The following is a 25,595-nucleotide window of genomic DNA, read 5'->3' as shown; positions in this document are numbered from 1 at the left end:
CTTAAATTATAAACGTGTAAATTTAATGTAACCCATGTGTTAATAATTATATATTAAAATAATACATATTGTATGTATATTATAGTATATATCATGTATGTATATCATAATCTTTACATATTTTATATAATACACATAAATAGAAATTTGGGTCTTTTATGGGTAACATGTGGCATCTACAAGAAAAATTATTGGAAATATACCAAAATGATGGTTAGATTATAAGACATTATTTTCTTCCTACTCATCTGTGTTTCCTACAACAAGCACGTATGACTTTACATACAATTAACATCACTGATGACAGAGAGCACTGAGACTTATAAAGCTCTCAATAACGCATGAAGCAAGTAACGTGTCATCACCTGCCCGCTAATTTGTCATTCTGATGCCCCCTTTCGTTAGCACGGGTTATGAGCGCAGTCTGCATTTCTACAGAGGTCTTCCGCCACTAAGTGTGTGTCTAGGTGCATTTGGTTACTGTTCCTTCCCCGTGAGCTACTGGCTCGTGAACTGTTGGTTCTCGACAGTGCTGAGGGCCTGAGTTCAGGGATGGAATGCCTGAGGGCAGGTGAATGGATAAACAAATTGTGGTAGATCTATACAATAGATATTCTTTGGCCATAAAAATGAAAGGAAGTACTGATGGATGAATCTTGAAAACGTGATGCTAAGTGAAAGAAGACAGACACAAGAGGTCAAATACTGTATAATTCCATTGATATGAAATGTCCAGAATAGGCAAACCCATAGAGATAGAACATAGATTGGTGGTTGCCAGGGGCTGGGGGGGGGGGGGGCGCGTATGGGAGTGACTGCTTAAGGGATGTAGGGTTTCCATCTGGGGTGACAAAAATGTCTGGGGACTCGACAGAGCTGATGGTTGCACAAAACTGTGAAGATACTAAATGCCACTGAATTGCACATCTTAAAATGGTCAATGCTACGTTATATACTTTCACCTCAATCAGACCCAGAACTAGTTCCCCTCTGTGGCTCACAGGACTCTGTATCCACCCCCTCCCCAGTTAGCAGCAAGCTTCCAGAAGAGGCAACTCCCTCTCTGACACACAGCCCCAGGTGTGTACATGTGTTGAGGGAGCTGCTGAAGCACTGTGCAGCTACCTGCAGAGTTAAAACCCGCGCCTCCAACAGGGCTTTGTGGACAAAGGGGAGGCACCAACATGCTGTTCACGAAGGGCCAAGGTGAAGAAGTGGGGGAGGGGAGCGCTTCTTACGCACAGTAGACCAGGAGCTCGGTGGTCACCTTTCGATGTCTCCCGCTGAGCAGGTTTGTGGCCAGACAGGTGTAGTTCCCTTGCAGGTTTTGCGACATCAGTAACAATGTGAAGAGGCTGGCCGTCAGGTTGTTTCCAAAGGGCTCAGTGCGCGCACTGGGGGCCCGGAACCACCACTCGATCATGGGCGGAGGCCAGGAGTGGCTGCTGCAGCTGAAATCCACCTGGGAGCCCTTGGCCGCATAGAGGGTGCCATTGGGGAGCCTGCCAGAGCTGGAGATGTTGACCTCAACCTGATAAGGGCCGCCTGGGGACGACAGAGGGGATGGGGAGGGGTAAGTGTTACCTGGAGCTCCCCACCAGCTCTAAGACACACAAATGATCAGGAAACAGCCAATAAGGATGACAATGTCAAATACCTACTATGTGACGAATGCTGTGCTAAAAGGCACTCTCTCTTTTACTCTAGAGCAATTACAGGAGATTTACCAAGGGGGTCAATCTTTAGAGAAAAGAGAAAATGCAAATTGCTCCATTTCAGAAACACAGAGGAGTGGAAAGGATATCTGTGCATGAAAGAGTTAACACAGCAGACCTGGCTCTGCTTTCCTTAGACCTTCCTTCTCCTTCCTGCTTGCAAGGTTGGCCTTGGCTGGTGACTAGGAACTTAGATTTCAGGAGGGTTCCCACCATTCCCAGAACTGATAAGAGTGGGTTCGCTGGGCCTATACTGTTTGTACAAACAGTGTGGTTTATACAGCACACCTGCTTTCCTTCCGAGAGCCTGGAATTTTGGTCCGTGCCAGGCAGAGGATGCCTAGGTGACCTGCCCCAAAGAAAACCTAGGGCGCCGAGTCCCTACTGAGCTTCCCTGGTGGACAATATTTCACACGTTGCCACACAACTTGTGGCAGGAGAAATTAAGCATGTCCCACGTGACTGCACTGGGAGAGGATTCTGGGAAGCTTGCTCCTGGTTTTCCTGTGAGTTCTAGAGAATCCGTGAACCTGGGGGTGGTCTTGGGGACCCCCCTCCACAACACACAATTTCACACTGAAAGACAAGAAACATTGTTTCCGGTCCCAATTTTGAAGTCCACTTACTAGCTGTGTGACTTTGGGCAAGGTATTCACCCTCTCTTAAGCCTCCATTTCCTCCGCTGTAAAGCAGGGGTGATGCTGGAGCCCACTTTATGGGGTGTGGTGACCATTAAATGACTTACTGTAGTTCAGCACTCAGAACAGGGCCTGGCATGTTGGAAGCACTTGATAAATGCTAGGCCTTATCTTGGTTCCCCTCACATCTTCGAATGCCCTCTCACTGTTGGTACCCAGTGAACCTAAGATGCCACATCCTCTTTGATGGAAGGAAGATATCTATCATCTATTTATACTAAAGTCATTTAATGTCTTACCTCCCCCAGAGGCTTCCCTTAAGAACTTGGAAAGGGTAATGCTTGGCCAAAGAAATAAATCTATGACTGTAGAATTTTGAACAGAAATTTGCCAAAGGGATACATTAGTCGGAGGAGGAAAAGGCTTTCCCAGAGCCCTTCAACGGACGGCATCTACTTCACCTATTCTGAGGCTATTGTGTGACTACAGAGATTGTGGGTTTCTGAGGACAATATTCTTGACAATATGCTTGTCAAGTCAGGGCTCGCTCCTGATAGTTGCAGTGATTTGCTGGAACCATGTCACCTCTCACAGAGGGCCTGGGAAAAAATTATATCGTGGTTTGGGAGGTGTTCAAACATCCCATTCACTGTTGCTGGCTAGTTGTGTAGGTATGTGGACCAGCAGGTCCTAGGGAGTGCCTACCGCAGGTGAGCACCCAGTTAAGCACAGGTAAGTACCCAGGTAGCCAACACCCGGGCCAGCAAAGGTAATGTGTTAGATTGGACAGCCTGGATCTTCCAAACCGTGATCTGGAGGGCCACAGTGGCCTGTCATGGACAGTGGAGAACCCCCCTCCAAGAAACTGGTTGGGAGGGACTTTTAACCAGCACAACTCTCAGCGTAAAATGGGGCTGGATACAGGGAATGGATGAGAATGCAGCAGGTGGAAGGATTAAAAAAAAAATGAAATGAGAAAAACTGAAGGGCCTTCTGAATCAAGGGTTCAAGTAAGTGTTCAAAGGTTACAGCTCATCTATTAGCCCTTGGGTTGAGTGTGCTTTCTTACTTAAAGCTGGCACCCTCTTCCTAAATCCCTGGGGTTCTTCCCCTACTCCGACTACAATGAAGGAGGTACCCATTTCCACCCCTCCCACCGCTCTCTCCATCCCCTTGATATTCCTAAACGGAAACCACCAGCCCTTTTTGCTTTGCAGGGTGATGGAAGCAATCACTGAGAGACAGACAGATGGGAGAGGAATCAAAAATAAAGCAGCAAATAGATAAAAAATAGAGTGGTACGAAGGTTCGGCATCTCAGCAAGGCCTCGGTCATATCAGTCCCTGGCTGGATGCCTCAGCCCCGTGGTCACGAGGCTGTACTCTGAATTCAGACAGACCTGGGAGTAAACCCTACTGCTGCTTTTAGACGGACAACCCTGGGCAAGCGCCTGCCCCTCTTAGTCTCACTCTCCCGCCCTTCCTGTGAAAGGAAAAGAAAAGGAGTAACTTCCACCTCCAGGTTAGTGGAGGAGCCAATGAGAAAACATAAGCAGAATACTTAGCCTGGTGTTTGACATGTGGTCAATGCTCCATAAATGGTATCTGGTATTATCAGTAGCAAAATGTGTTGATTGATTGTAGAACAGGCATCAGCCAACGACGGCCCAGTGTGTGTTTCTTAAGGCCCACAGGCTAAGCCGATCTTTACAGATGAACATTCGCAACCGATCTGATGGGAGAGAGCACTAACTCTGAACTTCAATTAAGTGAAATGTTATCCCCTCAAAAAAGAGTTCCTTTCTTCTCATTAGTAGGCCTACCAAAAAAAGTACTCAAGTTATTATTATATTTTGAATTTTGTCAACAAGAAATACATGGAAATTTGTTTTCTCTCTTGTTATATAAGTGCTTATATGATACCTCTGTTTTTACCTGTCGACCCACAAAGACTAAAATATTTACCGTCTGGCCTCTACAGAAAGGGTTTTGATTCCTGTTCTAGAACAATCCACCATTTCTGCTGCTTTCCTGTTCTCTGCAGTCATTCTTGACATTAGAACTCACTTCTTTGCTTCCCCACCGTAACTACAGGTCGGCCTGTCAAGGGTCTCAAAGAGCTCATTTCCATCTCAGGGACCCACAAAATGGGTTCGCATCTCCATGTTTTGGGTTCTTTGCCAAGAGGAAAAGTTATCTTCCTACAGTTATTCTTCATACCAGCATTCATATTTGAAAATGACCTAAGAATGACCTGGCTAGTCTCTGCTCACCAGCGGGGGTGCCTGGTGTTCTATAGTGAGACAAGATCCTTGGGGAAACTTACAGACTGTTTTGATATCACTTTTGGAGATTGAACATAGGAGCAAATGTACCAATCCCATTGCCTCCCCAACTCCCTAGTGACTGCTGATCCCAAAGGCCAAAACCCAGAGGTCCTCATCCTCTCATAAGCATACCTCTCGCTTGAGATGAGCTCGGTAAGACTCAAATTAATCAATCTTTGGGCAAAGGTCACCCCACCTTCTGGCGGAGGCCAGCAATCTTCTTCACTGTGCCCGATGATACCCTCCCCTAGGACCTTACGATGTGAGAGGGCACAGTGTCCCCACTACCATCATACAGCAAGTACAAGATGGGCCAAATTCGTCAGGGTACACGGGGCTTTCCTGAGACTCCCTTTCCTGGAAGTCTGGAGTGGCGTCTACACCACTGGCTAGACAAGAACACTCCCATCCTCCAAACCCAACTGAATCTGAAGGGGCTCTTGGAGGTTGATACAAACCAGCGTCCTCATTGCCCACGGGCCAGCTGGCTCCAATGCTCCCTCGACACTTGCTTGGCCTGAGGAAAACAGACTCAGGGAGGGAGAGTCTGGCACCATGTACCATGAAACCTGACTGGGCTCTTCATGGGCGAGATCGCTCAGCTCCCCTGTGCATAAGAGCTATCTCTTCAAAGAAGCACAGGGTCTACAGGAATGTGTTAAGGTCCGTGCTCCCACCCCAACCCCCTCAGCCTTTCTGCAGGTCAACACACAGCAGTTCCAACCTCATGCCCACCCGATGTGGAGGCAGGAGAGGATGGGTAAGTCAATGAAATAGAGCCGCAGCAATCCTGGACTGCTCTGGGACGAGGGCCTTCTGAGCCCTCAGAAGCACAGTCCCAATCCCGACGGCAAGACTCTTCAACTGCACCATTAAATTAACAGGTAACAGTGCAGAATCTTTGGTCCTGAGCTGGATAATAAAATCACACTGTTGAATCAACCCAGGCCTATAGAAAACCTTACTCCCTAGAAGGCAGAGGCACCAAATGCCCACAGATGGATAAGCAGAGATCCAGCCAGTAAGGAGGGAGAAAGCTACCAGCCCGCATACAGCAGCTTCGTGTTTCTACAGCGTCTCTGTCCATTCACACGTTCAAGGTCACTTACAGTTCTTTGTCTGTTTTGGATACTAACCCCTTATCACATATATCGTTTGCAACTGTCTTCTCCCATTCGGTAGTTGGCCTTTATATTCTGTTGATGAGTTTCTTTCACTGTGCAAAAAAAGCTCTTTAGTTTGAAGTAGTCCCATTTGTTCATTTTTGCTTTTGTTTCCCTTGTTTGAGGAGATACATCCAAAAAATAAAATTACTAAAGCTGATGTCAAAGAGCTTACTGCCAATGTTTCCTTCTAAAAGTTTTATGGTTTCAGGTCATACACTTAAGTGTTTAATCAATACAATTCATACAACTCATTATCAAAAACCCAAACAACCTGATTATAAAATGGGCAGAGGAAATAAGTAGACATTTATCCAAAGAAGACATACAGATGGCCAACAGGAACATGAAAAGGTGCTCACCATCACTAATCATCAGAGAAATGCAAATCAAAACCACAATGAGATATCACCTCACACCTGTCAGAATAGCTATTACTAAATAGACAACATATAACATTGGAAAGGATGTGGAGAAAAGGGAACACTTGTGCACTGATGGTGGGAATGTAAATTGGTTTAGTCACTATAGAAGACAGTACGGAGATGCCTCAAAAAATTAAAAATAGAACTGTCATACAATCCAGCAATTCTACTCCTGGGTATTTATCTGAAGAAAATGAGAACACTAATTAGAAAAGATACATGCACCCCAGTGTTCACAGCAACATTATTTACAATAGCTAAGATATGGAAGCAGCCTAAGTGCCCATCAATAGATGAATGGATAAAGAAAATGTGGCATATATATACAATGGAATACAACTCAGTCATAAAAAAGGATGAAATCTTGCCATTTGTGACAATATGGATGTACCTAGAGGGTATTATGCTAAGTGAAATAAGTCAGACAAAGACAAATACTGTATGATTTCACTTTTATGTGGAATCTAAAAAACAAGACACATGAACAAACATAACAAAACAGAAATAATCATAGATCCAGAGAACAAACTGGTAGTTAGTTGCCAGGGGGAGGAAGGGGGCAGACGAAGAAATGGGCAAAAGGAGGTTAAGAGGTACAAACTTTCAGTCACAAAATAAATGAGTCAGATATGAAATGTACAGTGTGGGGAATACAGTCAATAATTATGGAATGTCTCTGTGTAGTGACAGGTTATAACTAGACTTACTGTGGTCATCATTTCGAAATGTATAGTAATACCAAATCACTGTGATGTGTATCAGGAACTAACACAGTGTTGTCGGTCAGTTATACTTCAAAAACAAACACACAAACAAACTCATAAAAAAAGAGATCAGATCTGTGGTTACCAGAGGTGGAAGGAGGGAGAACTGGATGAAGGTATAAAGTTCTAGTTTTAAGATAAATAAATACTAGAGATGTAATGCACAACATGACAAATATAATGAACACGGCTGTATGCTATATATAAAAGTTAAGGGAGTGAATCTTAAGAGTTCTGGGAGGGATGAATTAGGAGTTTGGGATTACAGATACAAACTACTATATATAAAGGAGATAAACAACAGGGTCCTATTGTGTAGCACAGGGAACTATAGTCAATATCTTGCAATAAGCTTATAATGAAAAAGAATATATAAACATATCTATGTATAAATGAACTACTATGCTGTAAACCTGAAACTAACACAACATTGTAAATCTATTGTACTTAAACAGCAACATCAACAAAAAAGAGTTCTCATCTCAGGGGAAAATTTGGGTTTTTTTTATTTAACTTTGTCCCTATGTGAATGAGGGATGCTCACTAAACTCACTGTGATCATCATTTCTCACTCCATGGAAGTCAAATCATGATGCTGTACACCTTACACTGATACAGTGCTGTGTGCCAATTATATCTCAATAAAACTGGAAGAAAAAAATGTTTTAAACAAACAAAAAAAAAACCAAAGTAGCTTACAGATAACAACTTGTCACATCTCAGAATTCTTTTCCCTAACTTCCAAGGCCATGTTAGAATGTTTCCAAACTCTTCTCCTTAAGAGACTAAGTTATCAACCACCTCCACAGAAAGACGGGAAACACAAGATCTGGGCAAGCAGAGTCCTTGACCCACAGCAAGTCTTGTTCAAAAAGCCCAGAAGCACTGATGGCTGGGAACTGGAGATGCATTTTTCCCACAGGAATCCCCCCACCTGCTGAACCAGGTGATGGAGGTAACATGCGCCAAGGGCATACCGCGTGCCCAAGTCTGTGTGAAGGCTGTGCGTGCCGACCTCCTGAACGTGTGCAGGGGATCTGTGCCTAGATTCCACCATGATATCACGGATGATAAAACTAAGGCTGCAGGAGTTACAGTGACTTCCCCAAGGTCACAAAGACAACGGCAGGACCTGTGTTTGAACCCAGGCAGCGGGGCCTCTGAGTGTATGCTCTCAGCCATGCAGCAACACCACTGCCCTCCCAGAAGTCCTGGTTGGGTCAAGCTTAGGCCATTTTCCCAAATCTTCTAGGCAGAAATGAGGGCTGAGCTCCAATCTGAGATGCCAAGGCCTCCCCTTCAGCCACTGTCTGAGGGGCAGGTAGGGGCTCCCTGGTGCCGGGAAGGGTCTAGTGTTGGCCTGGGATTCTCCTGGAATGGGAGCAAGGCCTGAGATTCCAGAGGGCTCTGGTGTATGTGAAACCAGAGGACAGCTGTGCTTTGGACTGAGCGTTTGTATCCTGCCCCCAGATTCATATGCTGAAGTCTGTCCCCAGTGTGATGGTACCTGGAGGTGGGGCCTTGGGTGATTAAGTCATGAGGGTCGAGCCCTCATGAATGAGATTAGGGCCCTCATAAGGAGAGACCCCACAGAGCCTGCTTCTTCTCTCTCTGTTCTCCACCAAGGAGAGAAGGCATCTGTCAACCAGAAAGCAGGCCCTCACTGAACACTGGATCTGCCGGCACCTTGATCTTGGACTTCCCAGCCTCCAGAACAGTGGGGAACAAATGTTTGTTGTTTAAACCAACCAGTCTGCTATTTTTGTTACAGCAACCCAAACTGACTAAGACAGCCTGTGTTCTGTTTTCACAAACAAGCCCTACACCAGTCGGGGACCCCCTGTGTTTCCAAACAAGTAAGTTTCCATAACACAAATCACAGCCCAGTAACTCAGGAAGCCCAAAGCGACATTTGAGTTTAGTGATTTTTTTTTTTAAATATAAGTTCACTTTCATAAGAAGGTCTTGCATTTATCTACCTAAGGGCAATAATGAAATAAATCCATCCTCCAATAGACTTAGCCAATGATTAATAAGTCAGTGTCAGATAAAATCATCATAAACCAGAGAGAGCAACGTTAAAAAAAAAAGTTGTAATGCCATCTTACTCCTCTGTGGTCAAAAGCAAAAACATTCGTTGACAACGTTGACATAAAGGAATTATTAATTACCGTTTGGCAGCTGGACTGAGGGAGGCTCCTACCCATGGGCTCAGGGGTGAGAATCAATCAGAACTGGACCAAACTGGGTGACATTTTTTTGATACACCCACATTCATTCCTGGCCATTCAGCAATTCATCCACGGCCTCTCCAGACACAAAAACATTGTATGCACAAATTCCATAAGCCTTGAGAGTTGGCGGAAACCTCAGAAACTATCCAAAAATCTGGACGTGTCCTGGAAGCCTCTCTTTCCTTCATTCTCCCCCTTCTGATCTGCCAGCAAGTCTTGCTGGTCTACCTCCAAAATATTTTCAAACCTGCACATTTTCACCAAAGTCAGTGCTACTACCTTCATTCTGGCCACCAACATCTTGTACCTCCAACTGGCTCTCCTGATTTTTTTTTTACCAGTTTTTCTTGAGACCACACACATACATTCTCCATGTGTAATTCAAATGATACCACACCCCTGCTTGCTTCCAGCTCCAGGAGTTTCTCCTGCACCCAGAATAAAATCCCAATTTTTTACCAGGTGTTATTAGTGTTCGGGGGCTGCCTGAACAAAGTACCACAAACTAGATGACTTAAAACAACAGAAATGGATTCTACCACTGTTCTGGAGGCCAGAAGTTTGAAGTCAAGGTGCCAGAAGGGCCATTCTCCCTCCAAAGGCTCTAGGAGAGAATCCTTCCCTGTCTCTTCCCGGCTTCTGGCGGTGGCGTCAATCTCTGGCGTCCCTTTGCTTGTAGCTACACTACTCCAATCTCCACCTTTGTCACTGTACGAGGTCCTCCCTGTGTCTGTGTCTTTGCATGCACTTTCCTCTTCTTACAAGGACCCCAGTCCATTTTAATTAGGGCCCACCCCAATGCCCTCATCTTAAGTTGATTATATCTGCCAAGACCCTACTTCCAAATAAGGTCACATTCACAGGTACCAGGGGTTAGGATTTCAACGTATCTTTTCAGGGGACATCGTGCAACCCACAACACCAGTCCTACCCAGCCCCACACGGTCTGGCCCTGCCCCACTATCTCACACGTCCTGCCCTCTCACACGGGGCTCCCCCCACACCAGCCTTCTCCTTATCCTCACATGTAGCATGTTCAACCATCCTGCACTAGTTCACTTTCTGCCTGGATCCCTCTCTCTTCTCTTTGAGTGACTGGCACCTATGTACCATTCAGCTTCAATGTCACTCCCTCCAAAAGCTGCTCTCTGACCCCTCCAATGGAAGGTCTTTCAGGAAATCACATCACCCCATCTCAGTTCTCTGCACAGCACATATCACCTGCCTGATGAATCTGTTTATCTGCTTATTGTCTGTCTTCCCCCACTAAGATGTCAGATCCACACAGGCAGGACCTTCTCTGTCCTGTTCACTCCTGTGGCCCAGTGCCTAGAACAGTGCCTAGCATCAGGCTCTCAAATAAGACATATGGACTAAAGGAGTGAGTAAGTTATTTTGTAGGTGAGGAAATCAGGGAGCTATAAAGTGATCAGATGCATATTTCTACTCAACTACACACCCTGGATACAGAATGTGGGGCCAGGGAGTAAATATTTTCGGCTCTGCAGGACATACAATCCATGTCATCACAGCCACTCAGCTCTGCTGCTGTAGCACTGAAGGCAGTCAGAGATAATATTTGAATGGATGAGTGTGGCTGTGTTCAAATAAAACCTTATTTATGATACTGAAATTTGAATTTCATATCATTTTCATATCACAAATATTCTTCTTCTGGTATTTTGCTCAACTGTTAAAAATGTAAAAAGAATTTGTTGCTTGCAGGCCATACAAAAATAGGCAATGGGCTAGAAATGGCCCACAGGCTATAACTGGCCAACCCTTGCTCTAAATTAATGTGTCTATATCAACAGACATGATAGACTGATCTAGGAAAGGCAGCAGTAATAGTAGCTCAAACCAAGCCCTGTACTTAGCACTACAGTGTAAGAGCATGTACCTGGTAAGGGATGCAACGTACTATCCCCCATCAACAAATAAGAAGAACTTCAGCTCAGAGAGGTTAAGCTACTTACTCAAGTGACCTAGGCTTAGGATAGGAGCTCAGCCAGTATGATTATGTTATACTCTGACTTTGTTGCATAATAAAATGAGCTTAAAAGCCAGGCTGATATTAACAAGATAAAAGTCATGGCTTACTACTATGCCGGGAGCCTTTTCCAGCACTTTATATAGATAAACTGGCGTCTATTCCTCACAGCAGTTCTGTGAGGCAAGACTTTTCTTTCATCCTCATTTTACAGATGAAGAAATAGAGATGAGAGAGGTCACTCAGCTTGCAAGTGGCAGAGCCCAGAATGAAACCCAGGCTGTTGACTCCAAAGCCCTCCTGGGTCCAAGGCCCTGAGTCCAGCCTCAGTCCCCTCCCACCACACTTACTGGCCACCTGCAGCCACACTCGGAACCACCGAGTCTCGTTCAGGACCTCCTGGCAGGTGTAGTTCCCCTCATCCTGCAGGCTCAGTGCATTGATGTGCAGGGAGCTGGCATTCACCAGAGAGAAGCGCGGCTCGGCTGGCGGGAGGCTGGAATTGGACGACAGGAGGAAGACAGGCTCCGAGTCATTCCGATACCAGGTCACTAGGCCCCTCGGTCCCGAGATGTTGCCACAGTGCAGCGTGATGTTCTCGTGAACTTCTCCGATGATGGCTGCCTCCAACCCTGTATGAGGAAAGGTCAGGCTGTGACTACCTTTCCTGATCTCTGAGCAACTTCCCTCTTTGCACAGTGCCTCTGCATTAAGTTTTTTTTTTAAATCCAGGCGTGTGTTTTTAAGATGCAGTAACACGCAGAGCCCCACCCTGCCAGGATCATTAGCCAGTACCTGCAGTAATGAACTTGTGGTGGTATGCAACTGCAAAGAGCCCGAGTAACCCCTCCCCTCACTGGCCATGCCCTGCATGATGTCACTCCCCAGAGCTCTCCCACTCTGACTCCGGCTTGGCCACGTGATTTGCCCTGGCGGATATAGTGTTAGCAAATGTGGTGTAAACAGAGGCTTAAAAAGCACTAATGTAACTGGGCTGGCTCACTGTCACCTTCTGCCACCATCCTGAGAAGGACATGCCTAAGTTTGGTCTATACCTACATGGTACAGACCCTAGTTGTCTCCATCCTCCTCCCAGCTGTGGCCATTCTGGATCAGCCTTCAGCCACTCAGTCAGTGCCCATACGTGTGAGTGAGCGCAGGCAAGATCAGTAGAGCCAACTGACCAACCATCCCAGGCCCTTGAGCAAAAAGCACTCATTGCCATTTTGTGAAGGTTTGTTACACAGCATTATCGTGGCAATAAATAACTTATACAGAACCCGACTGGTTTTATTTGCCTAGAAATCCAGAAGGGTGGGAGGAAAAGGCTTTGTCTTTGTTCCCTCTTCCCTGCTGCTCTCTGTGTCTCTCTCCACTTCAGGTCCAATGCAAGACCTCTCGGCAGCTCACAGTGGGGACACTGGGGCATGCTCTGTGTTAGGCACTGGGGAGCCACTGATGGGCAAAACAGAGGATCTGCAGGATCTCACAGTCTAGTGCAGAAAACAGACAATAAACTGGCACTTATAATGCAGTGTGATAAATTACATGATAGGGGCTCAGAGAAGGAGCCCCTGAGTCCAGCTGGGATTTTTGTCAGTGAAGCCTTCCTCCAGGATGCCACTCAGATCTGATGGACAAGAAGGAATTATTCAGGTAGAGATGAAGCTGGGGTTCCCAGGCAGAAGGAAAAGCCCAGATAAGTAGCAGCATTGTTAGAAATGCAAATTACCAGGTCCCACCCCAGAACATCTAAATCAGAAACCAGGGGTAGGGGTAGGAGGTAGCACTCTGCATTTTAACAAGCCTTCCAGGTGATCCTGACACTCACTCAAAACTGACAAATGCTAAGGGCAATTGATTTGACATAAGACTGCCACCAGGTAACAAGAAGCAATGCAGAGAAGTGTTGCAATTTTCCAGCCCCTCCACAATCAGCACCCAGATATAAAGGGGCCACAGGCACAAGAACAATGGGCAGAACCTGTTAGGAGTCTTTTATTCACAATGTCACATTCAGTAGATGAGAAAAATGTGACGCAAAGCAGGGAAGTGGGCTGGCCCAAAGTCCTACAATGACAAGGTAGCAGCTGGGACTAGAATCTAGATTTCTCATTATCCTCCAAACAGTTTTTTCCCACCACACCAGAAGTTTTCAAAGTATGTGAATATATTGGCATTTTGTGAAAGATGATATTTCATTACCAAATAAACTGCTTTTAACAGTGGTATTGGAACAATTGGATATTCACATACAAAGGCATGAAGTTGGACCCCATTCCTCACACCAGATATAAAAATTAACTCAAAATGGACCATAGGTCTACATGTAAGATCTACAACTATAAAATGCTTAGGAAAATAACAAAAGAATAAATCTTTGGGACTTTGAGTTAAGTAGCGTTTTCTTAGATGCACTAAAAACACAAGTAACAAAAGAAAAATGGATCAATTGGATTTCATAGAAATTAAAAACTTTTGCATTGCAAAGGACACCATCAAGAAAGTGAAAAGACAACCCACAGACTGGGAGAAAATATTTGCAAATCACATCTGAGAAGGGATTGGCATCCAGCATATATAAAGAACACTCACAACTCAACAATAAGACAAAGAGTACAATTTAAAAACAAGCAAAGGATTTGAACACACATTTCTTCAAAAGATACACAAAGGAAAAATAAACACATGAAAAGATGCTCATCCCTAGTCACTAGGGAAATGCAAATCAAAACCACAATAAGATACCTGACACTTCACACCTGCTAGAATGACTAAAATCAAAGACAGTGACAAGTGTTGGCAAAGATGTGAAGAAACTGGAACCGTTTTACATTGTTGGTAGAATTTTTCAATGGTGCAGCTACATCGGAAAACAGTTTGGCATTTCCTCACAAGGGTAAAGTTACCATATGACTCAGCAATTCCACTCCTAGGTGTATACCCAAGAGAAAGAAAACCATATCTACACAAAAGCGTATATATGCAGGCTCACAGCAGCATTATTCATAATAGCCGAAAGGTGGAAACAGCCCAAATGCCCATCAACCAATGAATGGATACATAAAATGTGTTCTATCCATCCAATGGGAATATTATTTGGCCATAAAAAGGAATGAAGTACATGCTACAGCATGGATGAATCTTGAAAACACTGTGTGAAGTGAAAGAAGGCAATCATAAAAGACAACATATTGTGTGATTCCATTTATATGAAATGCTCAAATAGGCATATCTATGGAGACAGAAAAGTAGATTAGCAGTTGTCTAGGGGAAAGTGGCTCCTCTCGGGGCAGGGGCGGGGAGTGGGGAGTGACTGTTAATGCTTAAATAGAGGGCTTCTTTTTATGGTGATGAAAATATTCTGGAATTAATTAGTAGTGATAACTGCACAATCTTGTGAATATACTAAACACCACTGAATTGTACACTTTGAAAGAGTGAATTTTATGGTATATAAACATCTCAATCAGGTGGTTATATAAAAAAAAATTTAACAAACTGCTACCTGCCTCTGGAACTTCTTCCCTTTTACAAAAGAAAGAGTAACTGTTTTCTGTATTTGGCCTTCTGTCTGGTTAGAAGGCTCATCTGAAAGCTCAGAAGCCAGCCCGGAGCCACGGATGTCTCAACTCTCTCCTCATTTTGGCCACACCATTCTCAAGAGCCAGAGGAATGTGAAAACAAAACAAACAAAAACAAAAACCAACAAAAACAACAACAACAAAAACAAAGAACCTAAGCCACTTGCTACAAGGCAGAGAATATCACCCGATGCTAGAGATTCCAAAACAGCAAGAAATGCCTTCAAATAATCACTTTAAAAAGCGAGTGAGATTTTTAAACAATTTGGCGTGGGTACGCAAGTTCTCAGGGCCAGTCCCACAAAGGAGGGCAGAACTGTAGAACTACAGATTCAGCAAGGGGTGTTTGTGACCTGCCCCTTCCCAGGCTCCTTGGCAAAAGAATAAAAAGACTTGGAAAAGCCCTGGTAAAACTTTAGTCTTGGAACTTGAGCTAACATCGTCTTCTCCTCCAAGGAGTAGAATGGCATAACCACAAAAGAAACTATTTTAAGGCATTTCACTTCTCCTCCTGGCTTTGCTCACTTCATTCTTTTTAACCACTGAAGCTGAAGGTGACCTTGGCGATCCTTCCACCCTGAGATGTGGCAGTCCTGAGGGCTGAGTTAAAGACGAGCCAGGCTGAATAGGGGCTCAGTGGAGAAGAATACAGGCATCAATTAGTGATGTCTAACATGGACAAGGAATGGGTAGCCCCTGAGGATGCACTAGGTCCTGACTTGATCATCTTAAACCCTCTCACTTTATAATTGAGAAAACTGAGGTTCAGAAAGCTTAAGTGACTTACTTAAGATCCCACACAAGCCACAGGGAGAGCTGGGACTGCCATTCAGGTCTTCAGGGCGCCAAGTCACAGAAGTTTACTCTGGTCTCCCCAGAGGGTGAGACAGTAAGACATAGTAAGTTTGTGTTACTTGAAGCCATCCACAGGGTGTCCAGAGGGTCCCCTAAGGTCCTCCAACCTTAACTTCAGAACATGGACCAAAGGAGGGAGCAATATAAACAACCATTTCTCAATGCTGCACCCACATTATCATTTACAGAGCTGAGATTGTACCCAAACATTTATTTTTTTTTTCTAACAACTTTTCCCCAAGAATGACCTGAGGTTTACAATCTGAGGTGACAGTGAGGACATGAACATTGTCCGGAGTTAAGAGACAGGAGAAAGACAATTTTTACCCCCAAGACAACTCCCGAATTGAAAAAGAAAGAACAAAACTACATCAAGGAGGGAAGCCCCAGGTACTGTATGGAACAGTGAACTTGGCCTGGGCATCAAACTAACTGGGCACGGCAGTGGACGAAGCATCCCTGCGTGGTGAGCTGCAGCCAACCTAAAAGCCAGTTCATTCCACTATGATGATTTCAACCCAGGGTTGGGTTCCGATCATATTCACAGTGCAGTAAACACTGCAGACAGCTGGGGAGAGGGGAATACACAGTCACTTTTAACTTTCAGGGACGGCCAATTGGAGACTGTGTGTTAAGCTCCTCCCCCCAGCACAGTGACCACTAAGTCAAATGCCTGGAGGGTCCAGCAGGTAATATCCATGAGTGCAGTGAGCCAGGGGTAAGTACTGCAACAGGGAGAGGGGGGAACAAGTTTGGAGTCACCTGCCCTAGACAAAAGTGGGTGACCACTGCTCAGTTCCTGAGCTGCCAGATCTTCAGATTTTTCCAGCTAAACTAGAAATCTAGCTTATAGGAAATTTTACTGTTCTTAAATAATTGCTAAAAACAAAACAAAACAAAAACTTGTGAGAGCCTAACAGGAACTTTTGGCACTTGCTGCTAGGAAGCTCGGGGTGGGCGGAGCAATTCCTCTAACAATCTACAAGAGATCAATCAGCTAGGTGTGCTGGGCTGGGTAACACTGAAAATAGGACTCTGCAAGAATCCTGGCAAACCACATCTCCTTTCCCTGCACTTGAGTCCTCTCTCTGCCTGTCACACTACCCTGTACACAAAGACAGGCTTTTACTGGTGAATTAAATTCAAAAATATTTTTTCAATCTTTTAAAAAATTCTGTATGTTTTTGTAAGCAATCCTCTATTCTTTATTGTTACAAGGTAGAGCACAGATGAAGCATTTAAGACTTTTTGCCAATCATGTCAGTAAGAGGTCATGTCAAGTCTAAGAGAGAGGTCATGTCAAGTGCAGGGGAAGCTTTCTGTAAGTCTGAAATTTTTTCAAAATAAAAATGTTGTTTTGTTTTGTTTTGCTTTAAGTGGAGAAAAGCACAACTGTGCACAAGTCCACACAGGTCGGCTAGCAGGAGTGTGTAGGGGAAATCCACAGGTTACAGGTGCAAAGCGAGCTCAACCTTGGGCTGAGGGAGGAGAGGGAAACAGAGAAGCCTGGAGTTTGAGAACCAGCGCAGCAACGTAAAACCGGAACGCGAATTTACACCCGACGCTTAAAAAAACAAAAAATAAAAATAAACACTTTCCTTCCTTTTCAATTTTCCCAACTTCAACGTCCCAGAGTTTCCCATCACCTCTCCGCAGGACCTTTGCAACCAAGAGGGTGGGGATGTCTTGTCCTCCATCAAGTGCCCGGGAAAATTCCTTCCTGCAAAAAGCCGAGCTGTGGGCAGAAAACTCAAGACCTTCCCGGGGCCGCGGCCACAACTGGATCCGGCGGAGTCGGAGAGAATTCGGTCCCTGCCTCTCCCCTCCCCACCGCTGCTGGGCAAAACTCGACTTTCCCCTCCAGACTGCGGCCCCTTACCTGCGGCGACCCAGCGGGCCAGGAGCGCCCCGAGGAAGACGAGGACCTGGGGTTCGGGCGCCCGGACGCCTGCGGCCATCTCGCCCCAGATGCGGGAAGGGACCCCTTGGGAAAAGCAGACTCCGGCTCAGCAGGGTGTGCCTCCCCCAGGACCCCGGCCGCTGGGGTACTAAGAGCTCCTCCCAGGCCCTCGGAACGACAGAGTAGCTCCACTTTCCGCAGCCCCCAGGAAGGATGCTTGGGGTGAGCCCGACGTCCGGGGCTGGCAGCTGCGCTGGGCTCCGAGCGCGATTCCCTCTCCCGAGCGCCCGGCCCGGGGTGGGAGGGCGCACCCGGGAGCACCCCGCCCCCTGCGCCCGCCACCCACTCCCGCTCGCGGAAAACAACAGGAGCCGGGCTCCCTCCCGCCTCCCATCCAGGCGGGAGCCCAACTTCCTCTACCTTGGCCGGGGAGGAGGGCTTTATGTAAAGGGCGCACTCCGGGGCGCGCCGAGTCAAGTCCAGGCCGGCCGGGGGAGGAGCACCGAGGCTGGTCCCTCCCCGAGCCCACTCCGCCCGGGACGGCAGCCGTCAGTCGCGGGGACATCTGGGCCGGGCAGAACCCTGCAGCTGCCACAGGACGGCACCCCTGCCCCGGCCCTCAGGCTGCTCCCTGCCGGGTGCTCCGGCTGCAGCACCCGGAGGAGCGTCGCGAGCTGGAGGGGCCCGCTGCCAAGCTGCAGCATTCAGGGTCCCCTCGGCTTAGCTGTTCTAGGGGTTCTCATTTGTTTCCCTGTGCTCCGGGCGGACTCCAGGTCCGCCATCGCTGCCTTTCTCTACCCTTTGCAGAAGGCAGGCAAGTCGAGATACAGCAGGAGAAAGATGATCCCTTAGACCTTCCAGCCCAGAGCAGCCACGAGACTCTGGTCGTCCGGTTCACTGGCTGAGCCCACACAGTAAGAGCGAGAGGGCCCAGGGGTCAGCGGAACTGCGTTTTTTCTTTATAGTTCCCCCACCCCCATCCAGTCTGATTCCCGGAGAGCTGCATTCCCGGGCTAAAATCCCCCTCTTCCTGCCACACCCCCATCCCATCCTTCTGTCCTAGGGAAAACATGGTTGTGATATTCTCAGGAAGAGCTGAGCCTTGAAACGGCCCTACCAGAAACTTCCTCTTAAAAAAAAACAAAAACAAAACTGTAATTAATATAGTGAAATATTAACTGTAAACTGTAGGCGGTGGACAGATGAATGTTCCCATCCTTTCGACGTTTCTACGTTTGAAATTTCCCCCCACACTTCATCATAAAATGTTGGGGGAAAAACAAAAAAACGCTATTGAGAAAAACATTCGGTCTGATGCCCAAAGTCTCGTGATTGAAATACCTCTTCCATGAGGAAATCCTCTTGAAACCAATTTTTTAAAAAAAGTTTGTCTTGCCAGATGAACTGAGCCATAAAGTTGCACAGTTCCTTTTTCTCATCTTTTGCTCAATGATTTCAGCCAGCTCCTGACAGGTTTCCTCTTTCCCTTTTGTTTTTGTTTTTGTTTTTCATCTTTTACTTTGTGATGGAAAGTAAAGTCTGTCCTGGACACACCGAGTCCTGTATTCCCAGGGCCTGGCACCTCAGTTACCACCCAATATATACTTGTTAAATAAACAAATAAAAGTTCACTGGTTTTTGATATTGCAGCTCTTCAAGCTTTTCTGGCAAACACCTCACATCCTCTCCTGAAATTAACAAAATCAGTAAGTGGCAAGTTTTTAGCTAAGGGTCTGGAATTTTCTTTGACCCTGGTGGTGCCTCACAGGGGTACTTGCTCAGAGCAGGCCCTCCTAAGTATATTTGCTGAATCAAATGTCCAGTTCTTAAGCCCAGTTCTCCACTCCTAGAATGACCAACCTCTTACACGAAGTTTTACTACACTGATTGCGGCACCTCACATCTGCATGGCTGGGGTCTTTTTCTAAAGCCACTTTAGAAACTTAATCTCACTGGGCCCTCCCTACAACACTTGGACCTAAGGAATCAATCAATCCCATTTTACAAATGAGAAACCTGCAGCCAAGAGGTTAAGCTTCAAGTCTCAAAGCCGGTTGGTGGTAAAGCCAGGACTGGAACCCATGTCTGTCTGACTCCAATTCCTGCCAAACAAAGCTCCAATCTTGTCACTTCTACAAAGGCTCCCATGGTCTTGTTAACTTGAAAGAAAAATGCACAATGTAAAAGTTATGGGTTAAGTTTCATTCGGAGACCTTACTGAGAAACACAGCCACAGAGATACTCTCTCAATTAGCTCTGAGGAACCGCTCAAAGAGGTGAGGGAGGAGCCAGGATGTATATGAATTTTTTTGCTGGGAAAAACATGTATTCAAGCATCAAAAGATTACTGCTAGTTGCGAAGTACAGACCTCTCAAGTTAATGATTTTAGTGTTTTTCTATGAATGGGAGGATGCAAGAATCTGGGGTCATTTGAAATTTTTCCTTAGATATGCATCTGAACTATCAAGGGGCCTGTATATCCAAAGCACAGAATGTTTCCTGTTTCTCTCCACCCTGAATTCCCCTGAGGGGGCACCACTGCAGTATTTTTTCCTCAGTCTGGATGCTTTGGGTATCACCAGGCCAGCAGACATGGGTGTCCTCTGAGAGGGTTCAAAGGAAGCCTCCAGGCCACTCAGTGTGGGACAGAGCTGACCCACCCTCTCTGGTTGGAGTTAAGGCTGTGGCTGATTCTGAGACAGGATATGCCTTTAGGAAAGGCCCTGCCCGAACATCTACTTGTGTTTCAGTGGAAAATGCCCTGCCTAGAATAGTGACCAGTGAGTTGGAGGTTCACGTGGAGTCTCTAGCAAAGTAAGGGTATTTCAAAGCCCCAGTTTCACTATCTGCACCTAATAGTCAGTATTCACCTCATGGGGCTATCCTGAAGATAAAGTGAGTTGACTTGTACAAAGGGATTCAAAAGCCTTTAAGGCATCGCTTTGGGGTCTGTCATTTGAGATGCACCCTGACAGAGCCTGTCAGGACTCCTAAATCCCACAATCAGATGTGAAACACGGGCTCAAACACCTCTTTGCTCAGGCTGCTACACATGGCTGTTTTTGTTTTGTTTTGTTCTGTTTTATTTTCACCTTCCATGAATTGAAAAAACTGACTCTGTGTTAACTACCTTATGTACATTCAACCATTGACTCCTCCCTGAAAGGTAGGCATTTTCATTCCCAATTGCCAGATGGCTCAGAGAGGCCAATTTACATTACACTTAAATGGGGGACTCTGGATTCGAACCCAGGGCTGAAGTGGTGTCATCTTGATCAGTCTTGGTGGGAGGGATGGGAATGGGGCTCCTGCCTGACGCTGCAGCCAGTGCTCCTGCAGCCTGGGTCTCTGGGGCCATCAAGCCACCTATTATTTCTGCCCCACGACTCCTCATGTCATGTCCCCTCCCTAGAGGTAGTGCTGAAAGGTTTCTTAGCAACAACCTGCTTCTGTGTTCAACCTAGAGACATTCTCCTGGGGGCTCAGAAAGGGCGGGCCAGTTGAGAAGAGCTGGGGTAACAGCCTGGCCCTTCAGGGCCAGCTCTGGACCCTTCACTTCAAGAAATACTAAGAGGTAGATGACAAAATCCTACCCATGCTTTCTTGGATGGGTCTCGGACCCACAGACTGGCACCCCAAAGACCAGGACAACAAAATCAACCTGGCTCCTTCTCTGGAGAATAAAGCCTACTAAACTTTCCCCAAACACTACCTTCTCCTACCTCCCCCGCTGCCTTCTGCCCAGAAGAAAAGAACTGAGGGGCAGATTCTGTAGCAAGAAAGTTCCAAGTCAGGTGACGTTCCAAAAAGAAGCTGGCAGGATGAGATGGTACCATGGAAAAGAGAGAGTTGTAGAATCCATCTATTTTTGACCAAAGCCCGGCCTCTCCTATCTGGACTCAAGACTGAGAGGGTGAAGTTTGGTGTCTCCGAGTGACAAAGAGCCACGGGACTTGGAAGGTAGGTCCATCCCCAGAAGGTAAAATGCTGCTTACTGAGGGATCAAGAAAGTGACCATCCAGTCCTCTGAGAAATAGGCAGGGGGATGGCTCACTCACCCTAAGGGATAAGAGCAGGCCAGGGGTGTGTTGGTAAATGTTCAACCGCAGACTCTAGGCTGGAGGCAGTGGGGCGTAATTGTAGTGTCTGCCAGTTTCCATGGTGTAAATGTTTCCACTGTCGCCAGTTATAAGCTGTCATTGTGAAGTTACTGACCCACAGGCACAGCCAGCTCTCCAGAGCCAGTACCACTGGAACAGCCCACTTTCCCCCATGAGACAACTCCAAGGTGGGAAACTTGAAAGGATTACCAAGGAGGAGACCTGCTAGGAGCCAGTTGTACCAAATGACTCACATAGAAAACACTTTTCCATCAGACTCCTGTTCTCGGAGCTCATGTTCACCCACTGAGAGCACATGCTGGCCAACATAAATGTTATCTCCCCAACTCCAAATTGGGACGTATGGATTGATAAGCACAAATGTATTGAATGTACGGGGATAGAGGAATTTACTTAGTAAACTAGGATCTCCTGAGAAACTTTGGATGAAGCATTTTCCTGAAACTGTCACACTTCTTTTTTTTTAGATAAGCATTTACTTTGTTCCTAATTGGAAACATAGCATACTCATTTTAGAATAATTAAAAAAACAAAAATAGAAGATAAAATACAACCATAACCCACCTAGAAGTAACCACAATCATCACTAGAAATTTCTAGTCCTTTCTGTTGAGTTCCAATGTGTGTTTTTTTGTTTGTTTTTATAAAGTTGTGATGACATTTTAACCAGAGTTTTCATTCCTGCTTTTTCCCTTAACTTTATATTAAAAGTATACATTTATGTTTCTGACAACTAACCAGTTGTTTTAACTGGAAAACTTATAAGATACTAATGGTCAAAGAAAAAAATCCGAATGAACCCGGCAGATACTGTGCTATGGGAAGCAGCCAATCAACAAGAACAAATACTGTCTGGTACCACTTATTGAGAGGCACCGAATGCCGTCAAATTCCTAGAGATGGAAAGGAGAATGATGGTTGTCAGGCAGGTTGAGGGAGAAACAGGGAGACGTTTAATCTGTCTGTCATTTTGATTTTGCAAGACACAGCATTCTGGAGATGGATGGTGATGATGGTGGCACAACGATGTGAATGTATTTAACACCACTGAACCATACACTTAAAAAAAGTTAAGATGTAGAGGGGAGGGTATAGCTCAGTGGTAGAGTGCACGCCTAGCACACACGAGGTCCTGGGTGCAATCCCCAGTACCTCCATCAAAAATAAATAAACAAACCTAATCTCCTCCCCCCTTAAACAAACCCACCCCTCCAAAAAGATTAAGATGGTAAATTTTATGTTATACGTATTTTACCACAATTTTTTTTATGCAGAAGAAAATGCGAAAGTGAAAAAACAATGATGGGGAAAATGATACATTTATGGGACAGAAACAGAGATGCTTCATTGGTGTTTGTAAATGAAAAAGTAAATCAAACAACAAAAAAAATCCAAACCATTTTATAACAAAATTGTATCTTGAAAGTGAGCCATCTGCCTACCTCCCCCAGGCCCCAGTCCTCTTCCCTGGGGACAACAAAACTCTGAAGATGATAATCTTTGCTGGTTACCTACTATGCACCGTGGGAATATTATACACCCATTAACACTTGTGTTTTCAAAGTTTATGTAATGATAGAGGATCCATCTATTGTGATTACCCAGGTGTGTGAAGTGCAATGAGAGTTTTTTTCAACATGACTATTGACGTAGGGTTCACATACTGTAAATTCCCCCATTGAAAGCATACAATTCAGTGGTTTTTAGTATAGCCACAGAGTTGTCCAGCCATCACCACAATCAATTTTAGACTTTTTCACCCCTAAAAGAAACCCCTTACCTTTTAAAGCTATCACCCTCAACTCCCTGTACCCCCAGCCCCCAGCGCCGGCAACCATTAATCTACTCTCTGTCTCAATGGATTTGCCTATTGTGGGCATTTCATAGAAATCAAATCAAACAGTATACGTTGTGACTGGTTGCTTTCACTTAATATAATGATTTCAAGGTTCATCCATGTCATGGCAGGTATCAGTATCTCCTTTCTTTTCATGGTGGAATTATATTCCAGTGTATAGAGATACCTCATGGTGTTTATCCATTCATCACTTGATGGACGTTCAATAAATATTTAAGCCAGTAAGGGACTCAGAGAACTTGGGGCACTTCTTTTGTAGTTTCCTTTCCCTTAACCATCATTCCACTCATGTCTTCTGGAAAGTAATTGTTCTTACTTTCCTTGATGCCCTACTGTGAGCAGACTGGCATTTTATAAAAGCCTGCCTCTCTTTACTTAGATTGGGTTCTCTGTGTACCAAGGCACCTGCCTGGAATGCGGTCAAGTAGCATGTCTAGTTTGCTTGCTTTGTTTAAGATTTTCTCTTTTTTTTAAAGAGATTTTGGGGGAGAGGGGTAATTATGTTTGTTTGTTTGTTTTTAGAGGAGGCACTCGGGATTGAACCCAGGACCTGTGCACCTTAAGCACGCACTCTACCACTTGAGCTATACCCTCCCCCATCACATAGAGTTTTATGCCCTTATTTTTCCTTTTTTCCAAAGATTCAGTCAAACTCCTTTGGCTGTGTAGCCAGGAATTCCTAACCTTTTGAGATCCCAGTATCTGATCATCGTTTGCTTCAATTCTTTCTCCCATCCCTGCAAAAGTCCACTCTCATTTCTCAAAGACAAGTGTGTTAAACTGACTTCCACTCTAAGACTTCTGCCTCCCCGTCCAGGGGAACTTAGTCTCGCTGAACTGGCAGCGACATGGTAACTACCAGCATCCTGGCTTTTCCAGCTGATGGCTGACTTCTTGCGAGCTTTTGAGAAAGTTCTCTCATAACAGATACTATTTGCTCTTGCCAGGTGCACTTTTCATGGAATTTCTCCTCCTATCCTTAAAGCAAACTTTGGAAAGAGGTTCTAATCTTATCTGTGTTTCATAAAAGAGGAAGCTAAGGCTGAGAGAGATGAAATAACTTTGTAAACAAAGTCACAGCCTCAAGCCTATGTTTAGAGAATGAATCACTTCTGCTCTGGGCCTCACATTTACTGAGAGCAGTGAAAACTTGGATTGGGGGAAGGGAGGATTAAGAAACTTTCCATGAAAGCTCTGTACCTTCTTCCCAGGAAAATGTACATATTCACAACACTTTTAAAGCAATTTCAAGGAGTTAGGGGAAAAAGAAACAAACAATCCTGCAGGTCTACACTTGACTTGTCAACCTTGGTTGGCTGGGCTCAGGAGGCAGTGAAAAACCTCACTTATAAACTTGAATCACCAGGTGGCGCTCTGAGCCCTGACTGCATTCTGGGTTCTACCACCATCAAGGCCTTCTAAGAGATAGGAGTTGGTCCAAACTGCATGGAACTCGAAGAATTCCAGAGATTGTTGGTTCAAACAATAACCCTCACAGTCCAGAGGAGAAAGAGAGGCCCAGAGTTGCTAAGCAGCTTGCTCAAGGTCACAGCTCGCTCAAGGTCACAGCTCATAGGCAAAGCCAGGACTCACCAACGTATTCAAGTTCTTGATATTTCTGAAATGCATCACATAGTTCCCTTACTCTGAACAGAGCACAGTGGACACGATGCAGTCTGTTCTCACGACGATTCCAGGAATGACCTTTCGTGTGTGTGAACGTGGTGAACCTTGGCTGCTATGCTGTGCTGTGCTATCTGTGGGAACCAGAGGGACTTCCTTCCCACACAAAATGGCCCCAGACTGCTGTTTCTTTGTTAATTCCTCCTCTGGGCGAGGCCTTGAGCACAGGTTTTCGTCCCTCCACCTGTCAGGTTTGCTTATGTCTCAGTGCGTCCTTAGGAAATTTATCTTTCCCTCTTGGAGCCTCCGTTTCTGGGGGTTATTGAGTGGATTTCATGAGGCACGTGCCAGTCAGGTACCCCACAACCAGCAGATGCAGTAATCGGGAACTACGAATA

The 25,595-nt window shown here is 45.5% G+C and overlaps 1 protein-coding gene across 6 annotated transcripts in view; it reads right to left on the bottom strand.

Annotated features, from left to right (window-relative positions):
- The window catches only part of VSIG10 (V-set and immunoglobulin domain containing 10), a 34,854-nt gene extending 16,286 nt beyond the window's left edge, over positions 1–18,568 (bottom strand). For 3 of the 6 annotated variants that reach the window (XM_032472205.1, XM_032472206.1, XM_032472204.1), the window contains exons 1-4: positions 18,015–18,568; positions 17,574–17,678; positions 11,606–11,887; positions 1,243–1,545 (exon numbers count right to left, since the gene is read on the bottom strand). In XM_032472205.1, coding sequence (XP_032328096.1) covers positions 1,243–1,545; positions 11,606–11,887; positions 17,574–17,678; positions 18,015–18,159 — 835 coding nt within the window. In that variant the 5' untranslated portion in view covers positions 18,160–18,568. The remainder of the gene's footprint in view (positions 1–1,242; positions 1,546–11,605; positions 11,888–17,573; positions 17,679–18,014) is intronic. The other 3 variants (XR_004316781.1, XM_032472203.1, XM_032472202.1) reach the window with 3 other exon arrangements.
- Between the last annotated feature and the right edge of the window lie 7,027 nt (positions 18,569–25,595).

This window comes from Camelus ferus, chromosome 32, assembly GCF_009834535.1.
Source record: "Camelus ferus isolate YT-003-E chromosome 32, BCGSAC_Cfer_1.0, whole genome shotgun sequence".
Taxonomy (NCBI): domain Eukaryota; kingdom Metazoa; phylum Chordata; class Mammalia; order Artiodactyla; family Camelidae; genus Camelus; species Camelus ferus.
The sequence above is the reverse complement of the archived record's forward strand: the minus strand, read 5'-3'. Positions and strand labels throughout refer to the sequence as shown.